Source organism: Falco rusticolus, chromosome 9 (assembly GCF_015220075.1).
Source record: "Falco rusticolus isolate bFalRus1 chromosome 9, bFalRus1.pri, whole genome shotgun sequence".
Classification (NCBI taxonomy): Eukaryota; Metazoa; Chordata; class Aves; order Falconiformes; family Falconidae; genus Falco; species Falco rusticolus.
Genome location: NC_051195.1, coordinates 49,887,653 through 49,914,055, shown reverse-complemented (window position 1 = coordinate 49,914,055; position 26,403 = coordinate 49,887,653). Strand labels below are relative to the sequence as shown.

The window sequence follows — 26,403 nt, the reverse complement described above, 5'->3', positions numbered from 1 at the left end:
TTGCAAGGGGAGTTGCTACTGTGGCCAAGCAGCGTCTCAGAAGCTGCATGTGTGTGCGGTCACACGTGTGTGCAGTGCCGCACACATGCTCTCCCAGTGCCCAGCAGTCCCCGAGCCTCCCAGCTCCCCAGACGAAGCTGTGGGGCTGCAGTGCAGCTGGGAGCTCCTGTTTTGTCATCTGCACTTTTATTGCTCCTTCCTTTTTTTTAAACAGTTCCCACCAGTTTTGCAGTTTCTTTCCCCAAATCCAAACCTGCAGCCCTGCCAGGACATGTTCCTCTCCCAAGGATGCTGCATCGCCCTGGGAGAGCTTGTTCAGGGATGAGGCCCCATCCCCCATCAGTGGGATCGGGGGGGGGGGGGGCATCCCCCTCCCAGTCCACCCCAGTGTGGGGTGACCCATCAGCATCTCCCATTCGTGTTTCAGGGCAACGATCAGGTTCGGTTCGAGCTCACCTGCTACGCCCTGTGTCCTAAGATCAAGGTAAGGCACCTGGGCTGCCCCTGGGGCCCCAGCAGGAGCTCCTGGCCCCCTCCCGAGCTGGTGGGGAATTTTGTTTTAACACCGATGCGAGTGGCCGTGTCTCACTTTAACAAGCTGCCAGCTGCACGAAGCGACGTTTTGGCATTTGAGGGGGCTGTAATGATACTTAATTGACCTATTTTCACCCCAAACACTACGAGGCCATGGAGGAAAGAGCACCGAGGCAGGTGCTGGATAATCGATGCTGCCTATTTCCCCCTTGCATCCAGCGCCTTGTTAGGGTCAGGGGTTTGGGTTACTCCACCCTTGTGCAGGGAGATTAAATTTCAGCCAGGGGGACCAACACCCCATGGGCCTGGCTCTCCAGGGCTGCCACAAGCCCTCTCCCATGGGGAGCCCGGAGGGGTGCTGAGGGGCGCAAGGGGACCAGGGGCTGCAAGGGGACCAGGGGCTTCTCATCTCATGCTCCTGCCCTCCTGCCAGGTCATTGCGCCGTGGAGGCTGCCCGAGTTTTACCAGCGCTTCCCTGGGCGCCGTGAGCTGATGGACTATGCCAAGGTAGGAGCCGGCATGGGGTAGCCACGGGATGCTCGGGGTGGCTGCGGGATGCTCAACGTGGCTTGGCAGGTGACAGTAGCAAGCCCTGCACAGCATCCCTCCAGCACCACGCTGGAGCCTTCTGGTCGGTTTTCCCCCCCTCTATATTTTTTTTTCCTTCCTTTCTAAAAGCCCCATAATTACCTGGCTATTAATGGTAACCCGCTTTCCAAGGAAATGGGTCCCAGCTTCCTGACTCACGTAACAGACAAAGCAAATACGTTTGCCTTTGTTGTCCCTTCCTTTTTGAAGTACAAGTTGCAATAAAACATATTAGAAGTTTTGCATCAGGCTTTTACATGCCCACCAGGGTACCTTTCTTTTTTAGCGACTTCATGGAAATGCTAGACAACTCGGCTCAATCAATCAAAAGGGAAAAGGCAGCTCTGTGCATAAACCAGAAAATTGCTTCAGTTTTTAAATAGCTGCCGTCGAGGCTGCCTGGGTAATCTCTGGGAAGGCGAGGTGCCGAGCCGGAGGGATGCAGCGTGGGGTGAGGAGCCCTCCGAGCCCATTAGGGCTGTGGAGAGCAGCGTGTTGAGGATTGTGTTTGCCATCTGCTGTTGTATTATGAAGGGGCGAGTTTACGAGAGCTTTCCATATGTTGCCAAACAAATTGTCAAATAGGGCAGTTATTAAGAGCGCCGCGGTTTTATTATATGGAAAATGGAACATGTGTTTCGGGTTTGGGGTTTTTGTTTGGGGTTTTCTTTTTTTGTTTGTTTGGAAGGAGGGGGAAAGGGAAATGAAATGGACTGGGGCCCCATTCGAAGAGGAAGGGTTGGGGGTTGAGGGTTTGTAGTAGCTCTAGGTCTCTGGTTATGTTCAATGTTTGAAAAAAAAGGGGGTTTTCCCTTCATTTTCACGCTCAGAAGAGGGAGATGTGTGGCCAGGTCTTTTCAGTGCCTGGATGTGCTTGCCTCAGCACTTGGGGAGTTATAACACGATGATATCTGGGGCTCCGTTGGTGCCAGGGAAGCTGGGAATCCATGTCACTGCAGCACATGGCATAGCCCTTGCCACAAATTTGCTGCCCAGGGCTGGAGCCAGCCTTGCTCCAGCAGCCCTGCTCCAGCAGCCGCTTTATCCCCGCAACCAGCCGGGGCTGAAAAACCTTAATGAGCAAGGTGGAACTCTCCTGGATGCTGCTCTAGGATGAAGCATCACCGCAGGCAGAGCCAGGTGGGACAGAGCTTGTCAGGGCTGTGCCCTCAAAAGGTTTCTCTTTGGTCTCGGCATGTTTGGCCCTGGCCAAAGCTGCCTGGGCTTGGCATATGTTGGTATGTGGGTCCAGACTTGGAGGATCCCCTTGGAATCGGTTGCATGGGGCAAGGGTGGGCTGGGGAGCATGGGCTTCCCGAGGTGCCAGAGGAGGCAGAGGGAAGAGAGGGCTGGCTGCAGAAATAAATCAGCTGGGGCTCGTGGCTCAGGATCAGCGGGTGTTTGGCTGTGAAAGATGCGTTTATAGGTGGCAGGTGAGATGGCACAGGGAGAGCCCATCGTAGGGCATAGCCTCCCGCAGCCCCTCGCGGCTGAGTGCAGCTCCTTGGATAAACAGCCCTCAGCATTAATTGCTTGGCTTTAATTAACTAAGGTGAAATGTCCTCTGTCAACATCCACGAGGGCACTGGGATGAGGACGAGGGGGCAGGTGCCAATGGGAGCGTGGTCTGACCCCAGGCAGGGCTGAAGTCTATCCCCCAGCCCTCAGTCTCCCCTGGTGTTATTTGGGGGGGGGCTTTGGGGGGTTGTGGGGCACCTGCAGCTTCATCTGTCTGAGGGGTGGGACAGGGAGAGGCATCTTCTCACTCTTTTCCAGAGAAGCCAGGCACTCCCCAGCACTTGCACCCAGCCGGCAGTGTTTTGCCCTCCCAGCAAACCCAAGAGTGTGTTTTGAAGCCCCCTGTGAAGCGTTGATGTGCTCTGCCTGCTCTCCCCCGTGGGCAGGGGCTGTGGGCAGGACAGCACCCCCGCAGAGGGGCCTGGGTTGAGGAGACGAAGGCTGCCCAGCACCCACCTCCAAAGCCTGGGATGGGGGTCCTGGGGGGTCCCACACTGGGAGTATGACGTGGGACCAGCAAACCAGGACCCACGAGCCTGGGGCAATGTCCCCACGGGGACAGAGCTGAGATAGTCCCTCTGCAGCCATAGGAGGTATCTCAGAACCTTGCTCCCATCTCAGGTGATGGGTTGATGGCCATGATTTTACAACTACAAGCATTTCCTTCCCTGCAAACAAGGAACCTCTGCTCAGGCCCTGCCCCTCAGTTCCTGTCTGAGCCCTTGGCTGATGTCCCTGCCGTGGTGACACTGAAATGCCAGAGCTGCCTGTTGACCTACGAGCTGTACGGACATGCCAAGGCACAGCAGGAACCCAGAGCTGCCACCACCACCTCCACTCCTGGCTCACCGTGGCCATCCCGCAGCTGGGACATCGTGGCTCAGCATGCTGGCAGGGTGGGTGACGTCCCTGCTGGCTCCAGTTCTTAGCTCACCCAGCGTCGCCTCTCCCGCTAATTCCCCCCCGTATTCACCTCATCTTCACAGGCAATTTCCCCCATTGAAATGTCAGCGGATAATTGAGCACGCCGATGACCTTGTTAGGGAGCTGGGCTTGGTGCTGTGCGCTGTGCTGGGGAGGCAGCCGGCATGGGGCCGTGTGTCCCCGGTCATGGCGCGCTCGGGGTGCTGGGCTGGGGGGAACGCCTGGCACCTGTGTGCTGGGTGCCTGCATCACCACGCGTTTGCACGAGGCTGTGGGGACCCGTGTGCTGTCCCCCGATGGCAGAGCATCAGTCCTGTCTAGGCTGCAGAGCATCCTGTGGCTTTGGGGACTTCTGTGTCACCTCCCCCTGCTGAGGAGCCCAGCTTGGGGAATGCACCATCCTGGACCTGGACCTAGAAAAAGCACACAATGTCCGTGCTGGTGGTCTCCATCGCTTGGGTTGGTGGGTGCTCTGGGGCTCCTTCTCAGCTGGGGCGGTCATTCTCCCAGCCACACCGTGTCCTTGATGTCCTCATCGAGGTGGCCCTTGCGGTGGGAGCTGGTGTTGCCCAGGGTCAGGGACACCGATGTGCACCTTGCTCCATGCTGCATTGCCGGTGGCCGGGGGTTGTGCCTTTGTGCTTTTGGGGCTGATCCCGGCAGAAGCCGGTGCTGGCGGAGGCTGGCTCTCCCTGCAGGCTGGCTCACCCTCGTTCCCCTTCTCTCGGCAGAAACATGGGATCCCGGTACCCGTGACGCCTCAGACACCCTGGAGCATGGATGAAAACCTCATGCACATCAGGTGAGAGGCTGGGCAGGGGGGGAGCTCCTGTGGGGGGAGGACCCAGCGCCTGGGGCCCCTATCCCCCCATTCTGCGTGGCCAGGACAGCCCTTCTCGCCTCCAGAGTCCCAGGCTGCCGTACCATGCACTGGCCAAAGGTGACCCCAAAACCTCCAGCCTCCCTTTCTGCCCAGTCACCCACGTCACACATGGCAGCACTCGCCTCCTGGACTCTCCTAAGCCTGGCATTCCTTGCAGGGCTGCTGCTAAAAGCCCCTGGCGATCCATAACGTGCATTTACGCCCATCCTTGGGGGGTGGAGGGCGGTGGGTTGTCCTGGTGGGTTTTGGGGTTGCAGGTGCTGCAGTGACTTCTCTCTCCTTCCCTGCCTGCTGTAGCTACGAAGCCGGGATCCTGGAGAACCCCAAGGTAATCAATCACAGCCACCCGGCCAGCATGGCAGCCACAGGGCTGAGGCCGTCTCGTGTATTTGCAGCCTAATTGGAAATTTCACGGCGGGCCGTGTGTGTCGGGCAGGCCCCGGCTCCTCCGCCTCTCCTGGCACGTTAATTGCTGCCAGCGTGAATAGGGGAAGGGACCGTTTCAGGGTGACACTGGAGGGGCCAATGTCATGGAGCTTCAATAAAGGAGCAATTAGACGATGAGGCGCGGGTGGGAGAGCGGGGGCTGGTGGTGGGTGGCAGGGGTCTGGGCTGGCCCCTGCAGCTCGGGTCTCCTGGCCATGCCTGCAGCTCGGCCAACCCTCCTCGCTTTCCCATTCCCACTCTCGGGGGGGGGAAACGGGGTAAAACCTCCCCTTGTTTGGAGACCCTGAGTGCACCCACGGGACCCTCAGCTCCCTGCTGATGGGGTCAGGAGCCCAGTGTGGTGGGTGCTGTGGCCACGTGCTACTGCTGGACGTGGCACCTCGCTCGGGGAGGTGTGGGGCCGGCCCTGCTTGCCCTCGATAGCGCTCGTGGTCCGGTGCCCGCTGGCCCCTGCCTGCACTGTTCATGCTCCAGCGGGTCACGACGGCGGCTACTTAAACTATCCATCAGCGCTAATTAGACAATCCGGGGAGAGGAGGGGGAGGCAGGCGGAGAGGGAGAGGAGCGGGCTGGAGCTCAGCGCCCGCAGCCGGCTCACCGCGGCTGGGCTGGCGCGTGCCTCGGGCAGGGGCGTGAGGAAGAGGAAGGTGGAGAGGAGGTCCCGCTCCCCCATCGGAGTCCCCAGGAGGGCTGTCTGCAGGTTGGGCTTTGCAAAGCCAGGCCCTCAGGGGGTCTTCTCCTCCAGAAGAGCAGTTGGCACAGGGATGGGTTTTCATGCCTCGAACTGGAGCTAGCGAGGGGCTGACCCTTCCCGGTGCACCCATCCTGACCCACCCTGCCGCGCCCAGTGCCTCTCCTCCTGGGGAAGACCCCTGGTCCTGAGGCTCTGCCAAGCCCGCTTCCTTCCCAAAGCCAGCTCGGAGAATGGGGCCAAGCAGTGCCCTGACCCCATCCCCGAGCATCCTCTGCTCTGGCACCTCTCCCTCTGCCAGCGCCGGGAGGTGGCTTCCCACAGTGTGGTGTCACCACCGTCCCTTTTCCCGGCGCTGAAAGCAGTGCTGGGCACCAGGGTGGCCACGGCAGGATCCGGGGTGCCAGGCACGGCGGGCTCCCCTCCCCAAACCCCCGGGACCTGCCAAACGCAGGGATTTGAAAGCAGATGGTTGAGCTATTTTCTGCCTCTGTGAGGCCCGATTGAAGGGCAATGAGGCAGCTAATGCGGAGAAAGATAGAAATTTACTTGCTTTAACTTCATATGGCACTCTGAAAGAGTTCATTCAGTCCCGGGCACAACAATATCAGCCGGATGAATAAACCATTTGCGGCATCGATAGCTCTGCATCATGGTTTACTTCATGGACCATTTGCTTCCAATTTCTTCTCTTCTTGCCCAGTTTTTCTTGCTTCTTTCTTTCCCCCTCCCTCTCTCCCTTTCCACACACTCTTCCTTTTTTTTTTTTTCCCTTTTTTTTTTCCTCCCCTTTTTTTTTCCCTCTCTCCCCTTTAAAGATGACATTGCAGGACTAGCCCCCCTGCGGGGAGGGATAAATAGAAGGCATTGATACACTGCAACAAACTATTTGTCATTTGAACTGTGCTTTTAGGAGAGAGAATAAAAAGAGGACAGACTCGCACCGTAATGATGGAATGCAAGCCAAATGTCACTTTTATTTCTATTTAGTTATTTTATTTAATAGGGGTTTTCATAGTTGGCTCGGAAAATTGGAAACTACCTGACTTTGACTTCCAATGTTTAGTAAAGAGTTTTTAATACTTTCCAGTATTTTTCCCCTCCCGCCCCCCCACATCTTTCCTTTTGAACTCAAAGTTTTTCATCATCTCTTGCAGGTTCGTCTAGTTAATAAGTGTGATCAGGGCTAGGAAAGGCCAGACGATGTAAAATTGAAATCCGCAGCCCGTGTAATTTGTGCATGTGTGCGCACGGGGGGAAAGGGGCAGGCACGCCTGCCAGCGCCTCTTGTTTAAAACAAGGGAAAGGGGCAAAAATGAGAAAAAATGGGAACCTGAGGTAGTTTTGCTGGAGCGTGTGCTGGGGTACTTATGTCTGTATTCCTGGGATTCGGCTGTGGCCCCACGGTTTGGGGTGAGACAAGGGGGGAGCCCTGGTGTGGAGAGGGTGGCAGGGATGCTGGCAGCCGGGCAGGCCACCCTCAGGCACTGACAGTGATCGGGTGTTGCTATTTATTGGAGGGAAAAAAAAAAAAAGAGGAAGTTCTGACTAAAAAAGATCGTTGGAAGTTCTCACTAAAAAAGATCATTGCGCATCTTTAAAAATTTGAAATGAAAGCTTCTTCTGCAGAGAAATTAATTTTCCCTTTAAGAAGCTTAACATTTTTTTAAAGCAATTGCTTTCGGTCTTTTTTGTTTGTTCGTTTTCTAACTTGCTTTCTAATTTGTCCTTTTTTCCCACACTGGAAAGGAGAAGGGAGGAAAAGTAAGCAGGAGAAGAGTTGTGCTTTAACAGGAGAGGGAGCACGAGCAGGGCGGTGGGTGGGTGCAGGCAGGGCTTTGCCGCCCAGGGATGCCCAGAGCTCCAGCTCTCACCAGCCAGGTTTGGTGTGGAAATACCAGTTTACCACCATTTAAAACATTTGTAGGAGCAGCCGAGTTTGGAGAAACTCCACCCGAGCTGCTGGCACAGGGGGCTTTAGGTGACTGGGACTCCTCATCTGGAGGAGGGTCCTTGGCAGCATCCCCCCCTGATGCCGGCCAAGCCCAGCTTTGCCCCAGCCCTGCTCAGTGGTTCGTTTGCTCAGCCCTGCCTGCCTTTCCCCCACGTTGCACATGCCCTGGGTGCTCCGTGCCTCAGTTTCCCCTCCCTGAGCTGCGGCTGGGTGGAGGCATCCTTCCAGAGACAGGAGTTTTCAAACGCCAGTCTGGAAGTGGTTTGGGGTCAGCGTGTGCAGTCGCGTCGTGCATCAAGTGTCGAGGGGGCATGTGAAATTGCAAAGCATTTGCTCTCCGGGACGGAAAGCTTTTTTATTATATTTCCCCCCCTTTTCTGGCATGCGCTTCAATTGCAGCAATTCTTTGTCAGCACCCAAGCCTCCAGTGGCCTGGCTCCAACGGAGATAAGATGCCTCTTTCCTATAAATCTAGGAAAAAAAATATACATAAAGGTTGATGTGCTCTGAAATGGGTTTTTGCTTTGTTCCTCTATTTTCCCCCATGTGTATTAACCCCGGGGACACCATGAAAGAGCCGGTGTGCCTGGAGCACCTGCTGGGGTCAGGCCTCCTCATTAGTTTTTTCGGTCAGCGCCGAATAAGCCCGGCTGTGCCGTGGGGACGTGCGGGTGCCCGCCCTGCCTCTCGCTGCCATCGTCCAGCTTTTCCCTGCCTGACTTGCTTCTCCACAGCCATCCCGCCTCCAGCTGTGGGGGCGTCGGAGGAAAAGATGAGATCAAGTTGAGGGGAAAAATTGACTGATTCTTCCAACCCCTTTGTTCCTAGGGCCCCGGTAAGCACTGGTGCTGTGCGGTGCCAGCCCCGGTGCCTTGGGGATGGGGGCTGTGCACCGGGGATGGGGGATGCTCACCAGGGATGGGGGATGCACGCTGGGGTCGGGGCTGCTGGCAGCATTGGCCTTGCCAATGCCACTGACTCTCTTCTCTCTCCCCACCCTGCAGAATCAGGCCCCCCCTGGGCTCTACACGAAGACCTGTGATCCCGCCACCTCTCCCAACACCCCGGACGTGCTGGAGATGGAGTTTGAGCGGGGTAAGCGCCTCCGGGCAGACCCCCCACATCTCTCTGCCCCCCGAAGCTGAACCCTGCTCCCCAGACAGGACCGAGGGCTGCTGGGAGCATCCCCAGGGTGGGGGCAGGTGGGGCGAACCCCAACTCGTGGCATCAGGGCGTGGGATGGTGCTTGCAGCACGCTGGGGCTCTTCAAGGTGCGCAGAGGGTCTGGGTACTTCTCAGGGGGCTGGCTGGGACCCCCTGAGAGTGGAGAGGGGTCTGAGCTCCCATGCCAACCATTGAGGCAGAGTGGGAACAGGTCTCTCTCAAGCAGGGTGGCATACAGGTGGGTGGCCATGGGGACATACAGGTGGCCCTGGCCACTGTCACAGCTGGAGAGATGCTCCAGCAGGATTTGGCCGGTGGCACTATCAGCGTTGCCCAAAGGAGACAAGGGCACCCCGTCCCATCCCTGGGGGCACAGGACAGGGCCCAGCCCCAGAGCTGTCACCCCGAGAGGGGGCACAGGGCATCATCTCCCACCTCCACCAGTCATGGGCATCACTGTGCCACCACCCCTGCTGGCAGCAGTGGCAAGCCCAGCCCAGGCTGGGGGGAGCCCCCGCTCAGAGGGGGCACCCCCTGCCTCCCCACCACCCCCCCGCTGCCAGCATCCCTGCGCCATTATAATGATCCCCCTGCAAGGAGCAGCCCCCCTCCCAGCAGCCCATTCAGCCCCTAGTTAATTTATTTGAAGTTTTAATCTAATTATTAACTATTTTAAAGGCTAAGCAGCTTTCACTAACAACGGCACCGACAACGTCGGCTCTCCGCCGAGCCGACCCCGGCCAATACCCCGGCGGAGGATGCGAATAGAAAGAGCCGGGGCGAGGGGAGGGCGCGGAGTGGGGGGACCCGCGCCGAGAAGCAGCTTAAGGTTCATTATTGCCGCGAGTTACATTTAATAGCAATTTACAACTGAGTTTATAAACCCCTGGAAAAATAGGGGGTTTAGTGGGGGGGAGCTGACAGCCCCCATCACTAGCCAGGGCTCTAGCGGGCGCCTCCATAATAAAGACTAGAAAGGGAGGCATTGAGGCTGATTGGCAACTGATAGTGCGTTAAATGGTAATGAGGAGGGCAGATGGAGGGGGGATTAGCCTCCAACTCCGCACCGCTTTTCTTTGTGGGCCCCGCAGCCCCCTTGTCAGCTTCCTAATACATTTATTGCTCATTTCACACCGCTAAAGAAAAATGCCTCTTTCTATTCAGCATCCCCCCGCCTTGCTCCTGCCCAGCGCCCTTAAAAAAATTTTAAGCAAAAAAGAGGGGGCTAAAAAAAAAAAAAAAAAAAAAAGTGCAATAATTAATTCATGGTGGGGAGCACCCCGCCGCGGGGTGCGTGTGCGTGCGTGTGCGAGCAGTCGTGCCCTGGTGTGGGGGTCCCCCCCCAGACGCCCCCCATGCTAGCAGGGGAGGGGGGGACACACACATTTGTCAGCCCCCCCGGCCAGGGGCTGGTGGGACAGAAGGTGCTGTGCTGTAAGACAATTGCCGAGCGTGAAATTCAATTAGTTAAGGGCCTGGTTGCAATTTCACAGGCCCTAAAAAGAGAGAGGGAGAGGAGAGGGGAAAAGAAGGGGGGGACGTTTTTATGGCCTTTTTTATTTATTTATTTCACTTCTCTCTCGAGGTGGGTCCCCCTCCCCTCGCCTCCCCCCCGCACCAGCTTGGATATGCCTTTTTAAGAAGTTATTTAGAGTTCATATCTGTCACATCTATTTAACGCCCGCGGGGTGATGTTCTGGGGGGATCCTGACACTGGCTGATCCTGCCCATCCTGCCTCCCTGCCTCCGCAGGTGTCCCTGTGAAGGTCACCAACACGGGGGATGGAGCCACTCGTTGCTCAGCCCTGGAGCTCTTCGTGTACCTGAATGAGATCGCGTGAGTGCCACGCTGTCCCCTGCCACCTGCCCGCCAGCTGGCAGCGGGGATGGGGGTAGCATCCCCAGGTCCCCAGGGCGGGATGGATGCGGGATGCTCACAGCAGGCATGTCCGGATGAGGCCGGGGACGGTGGTCAGCAGCACGAGGTTGGGATGGTCCCAGCTGGGTTCCAGTTAGGTCCCAGTTGAGCCATTTGTGCCAGCGAGTGGAGCTGGGCACCCAGGCCAGGAGCACAGGGGTATTTAGGGTTTTGCTCCATGTGCATCAGGAGGGCTAAAAAGACTTACTACCACCCTCTGCATTTACCATGTGCCCCAGCTGCACAGCTGGGCAGGGGCTGCCCTGCCTGCAGTGGGGGGCTCAGCCCCTGGGGCACCCCCAGCCTGTGGGGCATCCTTTGCCCCTGGTCCCCGTCCAGCCCCAGACCCCCAGCTCCTGCATCCTGGGGTCATCGCCTCACCCTGCCTGCCCGAGGGGGCTCAGTGTCCCTTTTGGACAGAGACTTGGATTTCTGGGGGCGTAGAGATGTGCTGGCCCGGTCCATCGCCCCGTCCTCCCCCTGCCTGCACAGCAGCAGCTCCTTCAGGGTTTTCTGCCCTGTGCCAGCCCATTCCCAGCTTCTGCTGCCGCTGGGGCAGAGCCATCACCAGGGGCTTGCCCAAAAATACAGCAGCACCCACGAGGGGACCCACTCCTCCCACCTTACACCAAGTGCCACGCAGTCCCTGGCCACCCTCCTTTGTGCCTCTGCCTGTATCCCCCTGGCGCTGAATGGGAATGAACTTTTCCATGTAGTTTGCTTTTTAAATATTAATTAAGTGGTTTTAAAGTTACTTTGGTCATTGGGAATACAGCTGCAGCATGTCCTGTCTCCTTGCCCAGTTTGTTTTCCAGTGGCCCAGGTACCATGGGTCCTTGTGGTGCTGCCAGACCCAGCAGCGAGGGAGGATGGAGAGGCTGCTGGCACAGCAAAAAGGAGGGGAAAAGGAGAGAAAATCCACCTCCTTGTCACACACCATGGCAAGAACCCACCATGGGTCGCTACCAATGGTCACCAGTGCTACTCAGGGGCTGGCCACACTGTCATTTGGGGTTTGTCCCCCACATGTCCCACTGTGGGGCTGGGGAGGCTGCAACTTTCCTTCTCCTTGGCAGGGGCAAGCACGGAGTGGGGCGCATCGACATAGTGGAGAACCGCTTCGTTGGGATGAAGTCCAGAGGTGAGCAGTCACCCACCAGTGGTGCCGTCCCTGTCCTAATAACAGCAAAAAAAGGGAAAACCCTGGCGGGACATGTCAGGTGCTGAGCATCACTGGGGTGCTCTGGCTCAGGTCACACCAGCAGCCCTCAGTTGCTCCCTCCCCATCAGCTTTTGACCGAGATTTCCCTGTGACAGGGACTTCTCACTGCTCTCTAATGAAGGCAGCTGCCTGCTCACTGCCACTGCCACTGTTCACACCAGCCTGGGGTCCCTGTGCCACCAGAGACCCCACGTCCTGGGTGAGACCTGTCTGCAGTGGTAAAAACACCGAGCTGTGGGCTTATGTGGGAAGATGCTGATGGGAGGTCCTGGAGGGTGCAAGGCTCTATAGTACAGGTACAAAGCGCAGGAGGCAAATGCAAATCACTGAGGGTTTTTTTAAGCCAATTCTTTGATTTATCTATGTGTTTTTGAGGCTGCGACTCTTAGTATTGATCATCCATTAGGATGAGCTTCATTGGAAATCTCTGGAGGCAGCGAGCTGCCCCGTGCAGAACTAAGTAATGAGGTGGCTTATCATCATTTCCCACCTCCTTGCCCCCACGCTTTTGTTTTAAACCTCACTAACACATGATTAGATGCCCCCTTTCTTTAAACTTGCCCTCTGTGCAGGGCATCAGCAAATATTTCGGTTAGACTCAGCCTGTGGTCCCCCACCCCACCGCAGGGCACCAGCCCCTTTGCAAGAGTGTCAGCCACAAAAGGCAAAAACAAAACAAAACCCCAAATCATTTGATCCTAGTTTGAATAATCAAATTAAAACCAAAAGAAGGAAGGAAAAAAACGCCAAACTGCACACACCAGCCTGCGCATTTGCATGCAAGATGCTGAGTAATTTGTCAAAACCTATTTTATTTTTTTAAGAGCCACTGACACGCTCTAGTGACCCTTCCAGCATTTAATAATTTCTCTAAACCCCATTTAACTGTCATGTCTGTCTCCTGCATGACATTGCCAAGCGATCGCTGCCGTGTTTGTGCACCGCAGACGCAGGAGGACTGGGTGTTCTGGGGACAGTGGGGGTGCACGCACCTCCGGGACAAGACCTTGGTGGCAGGTTTTCCTCCTTGCTTTGAGCAGGATCCTGCCCCTGGTTTTGCTCTTTGGGATTAACTGAAACCTCCCAGGAATCTGCTTCTATGGGAGAGATGGAGAGCTGGGATGGGAGGAGGCCAGAGCAGGAGGGTGCTGCCGGTACCCACCTCCCCCTGGGGGTTTTGGGGTGCAGGGCAGTTCAGGGAGCATCTTGGACCCCCAACGGGGTTTGGGTCAAAGGGGCAGGAGATGGGACCTGGGCTTGCAGGTGGGAGGAGATGGTCCCTTAAATCCCAGTGGATGCGGTGGCCCCACTGGCTCCGGGTTCTGACACTTCCTTGGGGCGGCACAGGGACCCCCGCGCTGCAGGGACACTGAGGCACAGGCAGTCACAGCACAGCAAGAGCCCTCCGGGGCCACGGCGGTGCCAGCGAAGGCTCCTGCCAGGTGCCTCCCCTCCCTCACCTCCCGGACCTGGGGAGTCGAAGAGAAAAATTCATTTGCATTGATTTTTACTAAGCTCCTAATTGAACTTCGTTAAGGCCTAATGGGCGAGGGGTGAGCTGAGCGTGCCCGCGCCAGCCTTTTAAGCCCTATTAATTCAATTTTGCCATATTTGTTTTAGTGGGAGGAGGGTGGCTAATTATGGGGTGCCAGGGAGCGGCTCTGCAGCCGGCTGGGGGGGCCATGGCTCAGCTGGGGGCTCTTGGCTGCAAGCGGGAGCGTGGCCCTGCCTCTCCTGCCTTTTCACATCCTCATTATCAAATTATCTTTTTAACTCTGAAGGGGGGCTAATTAAGTGAAGTAAATGAAATCAGTGGGGAGGAAGCAGGAAGGAGGGGATGGCCACTGCCAAAAGAGCTGAGCGCTGCCTTTGGCTGGGGCTTTTCCTCCCCTTGGCTCTCTCCTTCCTTTTCCCTTTTCCTCCCCTCCGTGCATTGAGCAGATGGAGGAGGAAAGCGGAAAACCCCTTCCCTGTGATGAACCCGTACCGGGCACGCTGGGCCTCAACCCTGGACCAGTGGTCGAAATTTGGGCAGCATCTTCCCATGGGCAACATCACCCTCCTCTTCCCCTCAGGAAGCCAATGCATCCCATCCCAGGGATGACGTCGGGAGTGACAGCCTGCACTCAGCACAGCAAAATTGCTCGGATGGAGGTGAACTGACAGCCGAGGTTACAAATTAGAAAATTTTAAGCAGTGGCAGCTGTCTCCTTGGCTGCTCCCCCTCCATGTGCCCCCCCGGCCCCGGTCCCCCCCTTCCCCAGCAGTAATTACGGGGTGATTGAAGCTTCACCAGGCTGCAGTGCTGACACCTCTGTCTTTTTCCTGTAAACACGGGGAGGTGAAAATAGACACTTGGAGACACTGCAAGTGTCACTTTGAAGGTGTCTCTTGCCTCCTCGGCAGCGAGGCTGGGAGTGCGGCTGTCAGCTCCCTCCACCCTGGCTGTCATGTTCCAGTCCCCAGTTCTCTAGCATCAGGTAGGGGTGCAGGCAAACAGGCAGGAGGTGAGCGTCAAGACCTCACAGACGACACAAACTCAAACCTTTGGTCAACCAAAATTGGCTTTAACACCTCCTAAGGGGAAAGAGAGGGAATATTAATGGTGTTAGTGGTGGGCTCAGCTTCATGGTCGTGGCTGGAGGGGCACAGAGCAGCCCTCTGTGCCCGTGTGCCACGACGGCTGGTTTTTGGTGTTAACTTGGTTGTCTCCTCCCGCAGCCCCGTGAGGATGGGTGCTGAGCTGTCCCCCAGGACCGGGCTGCAACAGCACGCATCGCTGGGGTGGCCTCAGAGGAGGGGGTGGCTCTCCTCTGGGACAGCTGCATCCTGTCCCCTGCCTGTAGGGTGCTGAGGTCATGGACCCTGGTAGGGATGAGGGCTGGTGGAAGGAGCTTGGGCTGCCACAGTAGGCAGGGCTCCTGCCATGTCTGTGGGACTGTGGCCACCCCAGGACATGCTTGAGCCTATGCCACTCTCCAGGGCACTGAGTGGGCAGAACCTGGTGTGCGTTTGAGCCTCCATGACAGCCCCGTGGGCTCCCCTCACCCCATCTCGGGGCTGGGGACACATCCCCTTTCGGTGGGGATGCTTTCCCATGGGGTTTCTTTGCATGCCAGCAAAACCCAGCGGGTGGGTGCCCTTTGCCCTTCCCATGGCCATGCCATAGCACAGGTGCCTGGCACTGGGAGGGGACCATCCCCGTGGACAGGCAGGGGACAGGAACGTGCTGGTGGAGCAGCCCTGGCCATGGGCAGGTTACAGCCATGCCCACCCCATGTTCATTGCCGGACTAGCTCAACGTTTCCGCCCCCCCACCTATCTACACACATCCAACCTGGAGCGGAGCACTGCACTCATATTTAACCACCAAGTAAACACGTTATGCAGAAAATAAGCCCCGAGTGGCTGTAACAAAGGCAGCAGCTCACCCACAGCATCAGCCACCATCGCCAAAATAATAAGCATCCCTCCATCCCCAGGCCTTGTGCAATGGGGGGGCAGGTGGGAAGGGACTGGGGGGGGCCCCGCCAGCCCCAAATGAGGTTGCCCTCCCAGCCCCCAGGTAGCCTCATTGCTTCACAGTGGCCGCGCGGGGCTGTTCCTCGCAGCTGAGGGGAGAGGAGGGTATTTCAGGCCTCCGCTCCCCGCGCCTGTGCCCCGCGTCGTTCCTTTAATTACAGGTTTTCAGCTGCAGACCGTTGGGCACGGATCGGCGGGGGGATCGGTTCCCAAACCCTGTCATTTAGCCTCGTCAGAGTGCCTCTTCAAAGAGGGGAATCTAGAAATTTTCTCCACAAGGTGCGGAGTGGACTGTCTCGGCCCCAGCATGAACATAATGACAGATGCATTTTACAGCGAGCTGGGACTGAATGCGCTCGACCACAGCTCCTTCTGTCAGCCAAGTCATTATTTTTTGTCATTTGCTGACAGTTTTGGTCTCATTCGTTTCTCTCTCTTTTTCTGCTTTTCCCCCTGCCTGGAAAAATGGCTAGGTATCTATGAGACCCCAGCGGGAACGATCCTATACCATGCGCATTTAGATATCGAGGCCTTCACCATGGACCGGGAAGTACGGAAAATCAAGCAGGGGCTTGCCTTGAAATTCTCCGAGCTGGTGTACAACGGTACGTACGGTCCTTCGGCCTGGCCCTGCCACCACAGCATCCTCGCAGCCTTCCTCCTCCTCCTCCCTTGTTGCTACCGGAGGCTGCAGGTCCCGCTGGTTCATGCACTCAGGGCTGTAAAATTCCAGTGTGGATTTTGAAGCGACTCAAGGGGGAAAGGATGGGTTTGCTTGTGCTGGGGGCTGAGCTTAGCCCCACACCCTGCCTGCTTTCATGCCGAGGGGGGGGGCTCCACACCTGCCTTTGGGAGGCGATGCTGCCTTCCGTGAGGGCTTGCTGGTGGGGGATGCTCCCAACATCTCTCCCAGCCTGGTGCCACCACTTTGTCCCATCCGACACATTGGGATGTCTCACAGGCTGTAATTCACCGTCCCATTGTCCCCCCACATCACCTTTCCCCAGCTCTCCCCTCCAGCCCCCTCCATCTCTCCACCTGCCCTCGCCCCATGGGGAGGGGATCCCACCAGGATTTGGGGCCCTGGAGCACCCAGGCTCCCGGCACAGCCATCCCCACGGTGGGATTTGAAGCCAGAGACCTCTCCCATGCCCTGGCAGAGAGAAGCGCAGGGGTGTGCAGCACAGGGGGTCCTCAAGGTGCTGTGGCTGGGGTCTGAGGGCTGCAGGACGGAGGGTCCTGGCCGTGCTATGCGGTGAGCAGCCCACACAGGGGCACTGCGCGTTGTGGCTTTGCCGGGGGCTGCCGGAGGGGCTTCCAGCTGCTCCCGGCACAGCCGGGCCTGGGGGAGTTCAGCACTGTGGTGGGCTGGCAGTCGTAAGGGACAAGGGGGTGCTGGCTGGCAGGCACAGTTAGGGACAGAAATGGGGCCCCTTGCCCTTCCTCCCGTGGTGCACCCAGCAGCTCCAGCTCAGGTCTGCTCAGCCACCTGCGGGGGCTGTTTGAGGGGTCTCAGCTCAGTCCCCCTGCACTGCTGAGGGGGGGGGAGCTGCCACAGGGGACAACCTGCTGGGCCAGGAGGCTGCCGGACCCGGGGGGACCTGGAATGGCACCGAGGGGACAGCAGCCCTGTCCTGGGATCTGCTCTGTGGGTCAACCCCGACTCGGCCGCTGGTGCTAAGCTGAAGGAAGCAGGGTTAGCCTGAAATGCCGTAGGTGAGCTCAAACCCTGCTGCCCACACCGGGGGGGCTGCTGCAGGGCTCCCAGCACAGCGGGGTGTCCCCATGCCCCGGCTCTTCCCCCGTCCCCTGCCCACTCCAGAGCTGACATCCCTGGACACCCCACACCGGAGACATTTGCTGCCCCTCGGCCAAACAACACTCTTATTTTTCACGTCCTGATTTCTCAGCCTCTTGGTTCCTCCTCCTGTCACTTTTCAGGCATTTCTCTCCAACTGCAAAGGCTGTGATAATTCCCGTGGGATCTTCCAGGAGAAGCTCCCCTGGAAATAACCCGACTCCAGGAGCTCGGGCTTTGGGCAGCAGCAGATCCAGCTGGACTGGGTCAGGCTGTCTTCTCCCCTGCAGTTTCTGATGCCTGTGCTCGTCTTTGGCACCTTCTCCTCCATGGACATTCCCTCCTGCATCTTCCTCAGCAACTGGCATTTAATGCCCAGGCCCCTTTGCTGCTTAAACCACGGTTTAGGCAGCGCGAGGCTCCTGGGGCTGCAGAAGTCTCTTGTTACCTTCCCCTTGAATCACAGCCCTCGCCTTAATTCACTCTCTGCTGCTGCTCCTGCTGCTGGCTATTTTTATTAGACTTTGTCCTGGGCTGCCTTTATTTGAAGTTGGGGTTTGTCGGTTTGTTGTGGGGGTTTTTTTTAGTTTAAGCATAAACCTGTTTGTTTATTTCTAACCACTTGCTTGCAAAGCCACCAGATTGAAGAGCCACTTGGGGAATCATGATTTTGCTTCTCCCTTCCCACCTCTGCCAGGTGAAGGCTGCTGTTTCCCTGGCTCCAGATGCTGAATCCCTGGGGATTTTCAGCATGGTCCTAGACTTCCCTAGCAGCTAAGCCAGAATCTGAGGAACAACCCCACTGGGGTGCAAACAACACCCGTGGGTCCCCATGCCAGAGGCCAGGCTTTCAAGCTCACCTTCCTTTAACACCTCATTATTGCAACTAGACCCTGATTTTAGGAGAATTAGTGTTTATCTTCCCTCACCCCCATTGATCCCATTGTGGAGGGGTGGCTTTGAAGCCAGTTCCCGTCCAAGCAGGTAGGGCCAGGTGCAGAAATGCCATTGTCCCCCTGCCCAGGCTGTGATTAGGGCAGGATGGTGGTTACCAGGCAGGAAGGTCATTAAGGGGGATCGCTTCCAGTGGGGAATGTGTCTGTGGTGGGGGGCAAGGAGGGGGGGGATGCTTCCTTGCACCTGGAGCTGTCAGAGCTAGGATGTAAGTAGCTGGTTATTATTTTAATGTGTCTCAGGTTTATTTTTTATGGGGATGCAACAGCCCTACATCAATCCTGATGTTTGAAGAGCTGTACCTGAAGGGTGATTACCAAAAAGAGGGGTGTATTTGCCTGGAGCCGGGGTCCCTGCCTGCATGGAGGTGCTGATTGTGGGGAAGGGGTCCCCAACCCCCACCCCACCCCCAACCACCTGCTGTGGTGGGGTGGCCGAGGGGATCAGGGTTAGAGAGGTGGTTTAATGGTGAGGGGTTGCAGGGCTTTGATGCTGTGCCTCAGAGCAGGGCTACACGGATCCCGGGGACAGGGCTGCAGGATCCGGCCCTGCTCTAGGGGCTGGCGAGGCCAAAGAACAAAAGAAATTGTTTGTTTCTTTAATGGCTTTGGCCCCGGAGCCCAGCTGGGAAGGGAAAGGTGAGAGGGCACCGGTGTGCGACCGGGAGCGGGAGGGCGATGGGAGAGATAAAACCTGGGGATGACCGGAGGGTGGTGAATGGGCTCTTTCTCTCTCCACCTCTATCTCCCTCTCCATCTCCCAGGCTTTATTCCAGGTCTCCAAGGGCTCCCCTGCTAATTACCCCGCTTAGGGACAGGAGGGGGCATGGAGGCAGCAGGCAGGGCTAGGGCCCCTCTGTGCGCCCGTGGTGGCCTTGTTGGATGGCGATGCCGGCGACTGTTCCCACAGGCTGTGTTTTGGGGGGCTGTGGTGTGGCCACACATCACCCCAACACCCAGCCTGGGCTTCAGCCCAGCTCTTGCTGTCTGGGCTCCTGGGGGTCTCGAGGTGCCTGGGGCTGCTGTGCCAGGGGGCTGCCTCAGGAGGAGGAGGCACTTGCCATATCATGGTTAGAAAGAGCTTTCCTTGGGTGCTGGCAATGGTTCCCAGTGTCCTGCCAGCCTCTTGCTCTGGGATTACAGGGGGAACAAGCTGGACTTCCCAACAAGTGGTGGCAGGGGAAAGCTGAGCCCCGCTCCCCTGGGAAGGGCCAGGCAGGGGAGCCCACCCAGGGCTGCTGAGACATCTGCCCTGGGCTGTGTTACCTGGGAGCAGCGCTCTGCTCTGCATCCTGCCGGGATGGGCTGGGGGGCTGCACTGCTGGGACCCCCATTCCTGCGTGAGGTACCCTTGCCAGGGCTGCCCAGGGACAAAGGGTTGCTGTGGGGGCTGCGTCCCCCCGAGCAGAGCCCACGGTTGGGGTTGGCCATTCAGGGCTGATCCCTGCCCATCCCAGGGGAGGATTTGTGCCTTTCGCAGGGGGCTGGGAGCTGGGAGCTGATCCTCCCCAGTTCTGTGTCCATCTGTCTGTCTCCACTTGACCCTCCTGAGATGGGGTTTGTTGAGTGGCAGTTTTGTACTTATTGAACGAAGCTTTTAATTTCCATGCTCATCCCCTCCTGGTGGAGCTGGAAGGAGAATGGCCCCACTGCCTCTTCTCCACCAACCGGTTCCAGCCTCCTCTCCCGGGTGGGAACCCACGGGCCACCAAGGGGAAGAGACACACGTGAGGTCTCCACCCCTCAGAGCTGAAGCTGGCTGTCCCAGCACCTCATTTCCCTCTCCCCATCCCGTGACTGCATTCCTTCCCTTGAAAACTGCCCAGGGTCTGCCTTGGAGGGCTTAGCCTGGGGGACCGCCCTGCATGGGCACCCCGGGCTCCCCCGTGCCCCTGCTGCCCCTGCCTCCCACCCACAGGCTTCTGGCACAGCCCCGAGTGCGAGTTCCTCCGGCACTGCATCGCGCGCTCGCAGGAGGCGGTGGCGGGCACCGTGCGCCTCTCTGTCTTCAAGGGTCAGGTCTACATCCTGGGCAGGGAGTCCCCGCAGTCGCTGTACAACGAGGAGCTGGTGAGGTGAGTGGGGTTCGGGGGGCCAGGGTGGGGTGGGGTGCTGGCAGTGAGCATCCCACCCCATTTGTGGCATCCCACCCCATCTTGTTGCATCCCACTCTGTCCCACGCCATCCCCTCCCATCCCGCTCCATCCCACCTCATCCTGTCCCATCTGGTGACACTGGTGATGCCATCATCCCAGCCAAGCGCCCAGTCAAAGCACAAGCCGTGTTTTCAAATCAATATTATTTTTTTCCCTCTGGCTTTTCCCTTTTCTTCACGTTGTTTGCTCGCTCGCTCGCCCGCTTCCCCCCAGCCCTCCCTCAACCCCTTCCAATCTCTCTAAACACTTTATAAGCCATAAATACACCCGAATGAGTTTAGATCAGTCGGAGTAAATGTCAAATTATCTTCTCTCTTTCTCTTCTCTGGCTTTTTTCCCCCCCTTCCCTCCCCCTTAAAATCAACAGCTCCTAATAATCCGTCCCAACCCTTCATTATGCTTTGCACTCTCACTTGGAGAGATTAAATGAATAAAGTATTTAAAAAAAAAAAAAAACAACACAAGAAGGAAGAAAAAAAAAAAAGAGGATGGAGGGGGGTGGGACAGAGGAAAAAGAGAGAAGGAGAGAAAAGCAGGGGCACTTATTCTCCCTGCGTCTCCAACCATTTTCCTTTTCTTTTTGATTTCTACATCGCTGGTTTGAAAGCCTTTGAGTGACGGCGTCACAGGAACCCGGGAGAAAGCTGTGAGAGGCAGAGCTGTGTGGAAATGCCTCTGCACAGTAGGTAGAAAGTAACGTAATTATAGAGCAGGTCAGAACCACTCGAATGAGCAAAAATAAAAGCACAGAGGTTTTTCTGTAGCCCGTCAGGGGAGGTAAAATTGTTGTAAACTCTTTCTTCTTCTTTTTTTTTTTTTTTTCTTTATTTCCCTCCACTTCCTCCGTTAAGGTTTGCGGTTTCTGGGAAATGAGCTGTGTGGTTTGGGGATGTAGAAAACTATTGGAGTTGGGATTTGGTGGGTGGCTGCTGCCTTTGGGGAGGGGGATGCGCTTGGTGCTGCACTGAGGCACTGGCTGCCACCACCACAAACCCCAGTGATGCTGGGGTGTCCTCCAGCACCAGGGCCCTGCCCGGAGCAATGTCCCCTGCCCAGGCAGTGTTCCCTGCCCAGAGCTCTGCTCCCTGCCCAGGGCAAGCTGTCCCAGCCTGGCGTGGGACAGCCATACCCAGGGGGTGCCTCTGGGACAGGGCGAGCATCCCTGCTCGGTGCAGGAGCACAGGAAGGAAGGGTGATGCTGCACATGTGGGACCACGGAGGGAGATTCGGGGCTATGTCTCTAGCAGGGCCTGGGGGAGCCCAGGGACCACCATCAGGGTGGCCTTGCAGCTCCACTGCTCCTGAGGCGATGTGGCTTCCCTGGGGGCTGGCAGGGACCCTGTCCCGAGCCCCCCACACCCACCAGCAATAGATGAGGGGGCAGTTGTGGGCACTGACCGGGGGGAGCGGCCGGCTCCAGGGTCGCCTGTGTCCTCTCCCTTCCCAAGAGGCAGCCCCCAGCCCCTCTGGGACCCCCGGTCCCAGTGACGGTGCCTTTCTCTCCACAGCATGAACGTGCAAGGGGACTACGAGCCCGCCGACGCCACCGGCTTCATCAACATCAACTCACTGAGGTTTGTGGGGCCGAGATGAGACCCTCCCCAAGTGGAGAGCAAAGCCCCCAGCACCTCCAGGGCTCTTCCCCATCCCAGCTCGGGCTCTGGGGCTGCAGCTGGGCCTCCCCCCAAGCCCCCACTGATGCTGGGGTGCAGTCAGCCCCCCCAGCTCCAGCCCTGACTAATTACAGCCTTCCCCAGCACAGCCGGTCTCATTCTTTTACTTATTTCTCAGACCCCACCATACTCCCCCGCCCCCCAGCTCCAGGGCTGTAAAACACGCCTCATTTACATAATGGGCTCTTAATTTTTCCGTTGCCTGTTAACTGCTTTGTTCTTCTCGATCCGCCATGTCCCCCCACCCCTCTAAGATAAATTAATTACATTATCTCGTGGAAAAAAAAATATAATTAAATTGTACAGGCCTTAACAAACGCCTGCTCTTCACGCCCCCTCATTCTGCTTAAATTAATTGAAAGGAAAAGTGTGTTATTACTGTTAATTTACAATTAATTTTTTTTTAATCTGGTTTCTAGGCTGAAGGAATATCATCGTCTCCAGAGCAAGGTCACCGTAAAGCAGGATGAATAGCAATCAATCGCATGCGAGCCTCCCGCTCCCCTTTCTAATTTCTCTAAGAACTAGCACTAATTGTGGTGGTAATTTGTAATTGTAACTTGTCTCCCAGAGTCACGGTGGAGGTGATGGCTTTGTTATGGGGTGGCAAGTGAAATGCAATCATTAAAAAAAAGGTGGTTGGCCAGAGGAGAAGTGGGGAAAGAAATAAAACCCCAGCCACGCGCTGGGTCTGCTCATTGAGAGTCGGGCTTTATTCCTGCCTTGTTTGTTTGCTCTTCTGGCCCAGCGCTTCCCCGAGCCAGGCTTTGTGAAATTTGTAATGGATTAAGTGTCTCTGAAGGACGTGGGGGGGTTTGTTGGTACCTTCTTGTGAAGGTGGGGAGTGGGGGACATCACCCACGCAGTGCCGGACCGGAGGGGTTAGCTGAGTGGCGGGGATGGGTTAAGAGGATTTGATCTCTTTTGTCTTTATTTTAGTGTGTTTTAAGAGCAGGCATGGGGATTGCTGAAAAGGAAAAAATGGGAAATATCCTCCAGTGGTGTTGCGGGAGGCAAGGAGGAGAGGAACGCTCCCTCCGGGCTGGGCAGTGGGTCTCTCTCCCATCATGTCTGGGCAGGTTGCGGGTCCCTCTGTCCCTCAGGGCTGAGGCTGCAGCGCTGGGCTGGGATGCAGGGATGGCTTGGCAAGGGAGACCCGCTCCAAAACTGCCGTGGAAGCAGGAGGGAAGAAAGAAAACACTTCCTGACCCATGCAAACGCTCAGGATGTGCTGCTGCTCTGTAACACTGAGGATGGGGAAGGATCTGGTTTGGGGTGTCCCCATGGTGCGTGTCCCCAGGCTGGGGGCAGCGGTGCTCTCCAGGGCTGGAAGCGATGCACCCACCGTGCTGCACCCCGCAGTGCCTGGCACGGCTGCAGGGCACCGGGCAGCCGCATCCCAGCGGCAGGGATGTGCTGCTTTCCAGTGTGTTTGAGGAGCAAAAGCAGAGCTGCCACCAAAAAAGGGGAGGTTTTTGCAGTCCCCGGGTGGACAGCTGGGCCGGGTGGCCATTTGGGGACAGCCAGGCATGCCCTGCCTGCCCTGCTGCTGAGTCGGCGAGTGTGACAAGCTCTGACATCACAGCTAGGAAAATAACATGTTATTTTCCCAGCTTGGATGTGACTTTCCCTGCTATTACTGGCAGCGACCATCTTGGGAGGAGAAAGCAGCGGAGGGCTGTCAGGCGAGGGGAGAGAAATGGTTTTCTGGGCTGGTGGGGCCTGTCTGACCCCCGTGGGGTGTGAGGCGGGGGGATGCTGCACAAGGCCACCCCGTTCCCTACATCCCATTGCTTTCAGCAGCAAGCCTGTGCTGGAAGTGCAGCGTCAGGTGGGGGTCCCACACGAGCAGCATCCCCCAGCCCGGCAGCAGTGGTGGTGGTCAGCGGTGGGGTGCTGTTCGGCATGTGTGCCTGGCATTGAGCCCTGTTCCTCCCACAGCCGCCCCCTCCCAGGTGGGGGAAAGGGCTTGAAACATCATCAGGAGCCATCTCCTGGGGGGATCATCCAAAAAGCAAGATGGGAGCAGAGCTGCTGCCCTCCCGCGTGCTGGGGAAGGATGCTGTGCTGCAGCGGGCGGCCCCCTGAGCTCCGAGCGTTGCTCCCCTGTCCATCTTCGGCAGTGGCAGGGCTTGGCCGTGCAGGGCTCTCCGTGGCAAAGGGGAGTTGGAAAGAACTTGGTGCAATGAGAAGCTGCTGTCTTGTGTGTGTGGAAACCAAATAAAATGTGTCACAGCAGAAGCTTCTTGTGCCGCAATGCTTAAGAAGCGTTGGATGGGCTCTGGATGGGCTCATCGGGCCATCTCTCCCCTGGGTTGTTTAAATCATCAGCTGGAAAAAGCCGTTTAACTCCGGGGCCTCACCTCTCCAGCACTCACGCTGCCGCCCTTCGGACCCCGGACCTGAGCATGTCCCGGTTGCCTGTGCCGTGCCATGCCTGCTGCGATGTGCAATGAGGTTTTGGGCTGAGGACAGGGTCTGCTCGGACCATGGCAGCTCCCGCTCCTCAGGCAGCACAGGGTTGCTCCCGGAGGCGGCGGTGGACACGGCTGTGGTCTGCCATGGAGGAGCAGCATGTGTCAGCTTCCAGCTGCTGCTTCCAGCCAGGCTGAAAGCACATCATGCTGGCAAAGCAGAGCTCGGTGTACTCAAAAAGCCAAGTCAAACCCAGTGTGAGTCTTGCAGGAGGAAATAAAACTCCTGAAAATTGTGGGGTTGCAGGGTAGGGGAGACCCAGCAAGTGCCTGCCCTTTCCTCTTGGTGCAGCTACCGGGGGCTGCAGCAGTAGCATGCCGTGAGTCAAACACCACGTGTTCAATTACTTTACTACTTTAATTACCATCAGCCCTTCCAGTTCCCATGATTCGGTGGTTTCTCACTGCTCTCCTTGCAGTTTCCCAGCACCGCTGGTGTGCCTTAGGGAGGTGTTTCAGGGCCGGGGCCTGCCAGCCTCAGGTCGCAGCAAGAGGGAAAAGCAGTGGGTGAGTGGCACGATGTGAGCAGCTCCTGAACCACCTGATAACTCCTCGGCAGAGGCATTTCGGGGATAACATTTTGAGCTTTCAAGGTGGCAGGCCCATTTCTGCAACGCCCACCTGGCTGTAAGGGCAGCAAATGTGGGCTGGGGGCTCCCTGTCCCCAGGGCAGAGCTGCGGCTGGGAAGAGCCCAGAGGGACCCCAGGAAGGGACCCGGGTCACTGCTGGGCTTCAAAGCTCTTCTGCGCATCCCTCTGTGACACTGGCCATTGCTCAAGCTCCAGCCTGCTCCAAGGCAGCCCCTTGCCGCCCTGGGGCTGGGGGTCCCTGGGGATGTCCTAGGGAAGCCGCACCCCCTCTTTGCACCGCAGGCCGTGCCGTAGGGCTGATCTGCCGCCCTCCCAGGCTCCAGGGAAGGGCTTGTCCGGGGTCACTGCAATCGATATCTCATCTGCAGGCTCTCCTAGCGGAAGTGATGGTATATTGGAACATGGTAATGGGTCTTGTCTAGTGGAAAAGGCTAATCTTCCCCAGCTGTACAGGATCTCCGCAGGTGTCCTCCAGCTCTCCCGGCTGCCACCAGCCCTGCAGCCAGCCAAGGAGTAGACAAGCTTCTTTAAAGCTGCAGCAGTCCAATTTATTGCTGGTCCCGGCGAGGGAGAGCTGCCTCCAGCCCAGCCCTGGGGGGTGCAGAGCTGTGGCCAGTCCTTCCCAGCAAGAGGCTGGCACCCAGGGTGGCACCTAGGCATGGGCGGCTGCAGCAGTGCATTTGCTGGCTCAAAGCAGTGAAGGTGACGTGTCCTCCAGCCTCACTCACCCAGGGATGGCATTTCCCCAGGGGCAGGAGGAGGGGGATGATGCCAGGAGGGATGTGGATCCCCCCCCCAGAGTCTGAAAGTGTGATATTGGGTATCTACCATCTGAAAGCGTAGGTGGGAGGAAAGTGAGTGCCACAGGGAAAAGCAGGGGTGAAAGCGCCTTGCTGGTTATTTGGCTTTTTTGGCAACACGCTGGCTGCCCAGCTGGGCTCAGCGTATGAGGTTTGGCCTGTTCTGCCCATCCCAAGGGATTGCCAGCAGACTCAGCTCTCCCCTCCCCCTGCCCGGCTGGCTGTCATGCCCAGGGGGCCTTTGTAGGTGCCCAGGGGGTCCCAGTTTTTATCAGCTGACCAGCCAGCGCTGGCTACCGCAGGCTGCTGCATCACTATGGCAAAATCAATTTTCCCGTTTCTCTGGAGGTAGAGGTAATTACTGGGTTGAAGGTTTAATATGCATGTGGATTTTAGCACGAGCGTTGCCAAGAACAACTTGGAACAATGCACAGGTCTGGACAACACATCCTGGGAGCTCAGATGTGGCCATAGTATGTGGAGCTCCCAGGCGCGGGCTGCAAAATGGGGGGTCCAGGGGCTTAGGGGTGCCCATCAGAGGCTGAGCTGCCATCAGATCCCACAAAGGTTGTCCCAAAGACCATGCTGACCT

The 26,403-nt window shown here is 57.4% G+C and overlaps 1 protein-coding gene across 2 annotated transcripts in view; it reads left to right on the top strand.

Annotated features, from left to right (window-relative positions):
* Positions 1 to 22,650, top strand: part of ASS1 (argininosuccinate synthase 1) — a 29,499-nt gene extending 6,849 nt beyond the window's left edge. For both annotated transcript variants that reach the window (XM_037400952.1, XM_037400953.1), the window contains exons 5-15: positions 428 to 484; positions 968 to 1,042; positions 4,297 to 4,367; positions 4,746 to 4,776; positions 8,545 to 8,635; positions 10,457 to 10,541; positions 11,699 to 11,763; positions 15,840 to 15,971; positions 20,036 to 20,192; positions 21,782 to 21,847; positions 22,366 to 22,650. In XM_037400952.1, coding sequence (XP_037256849.1) covers positions 428 to 484; positions 968 to 1,042; positions 4,297 to 4,367; positions 4,746 to 4,776; positions 8,545 to 8,635; positions 10,457 to 10,541; positions 11,699 to 11,763; positions 15,840 to 15,971; positions 20,036 to 20,192; positions 21,782 to 21,847; positions 22,366 to 22,420 — 885 coding nt within the window. In that variant the 3' untranslated portion in view covers positions 22,421 to 22,650. The remainder of the gene's footprint in view (positions 1 to 427; positions 485 to 967; positions 1,043 to 4,296; positions 4,368 to 4,745; positions 4,777 to 8,544; positions 8,636 to 10,456; positions 10,542 to 11,698; positions 11,764 to 15,839; positions 15,972 to 20,035; positions 20,193 to 21,781; positions 21,848 to 22,365) is intronic.
* The last annotated feature ends 3,753 nt before the right edge of the window (positions 22,651 to 26,403 follow it).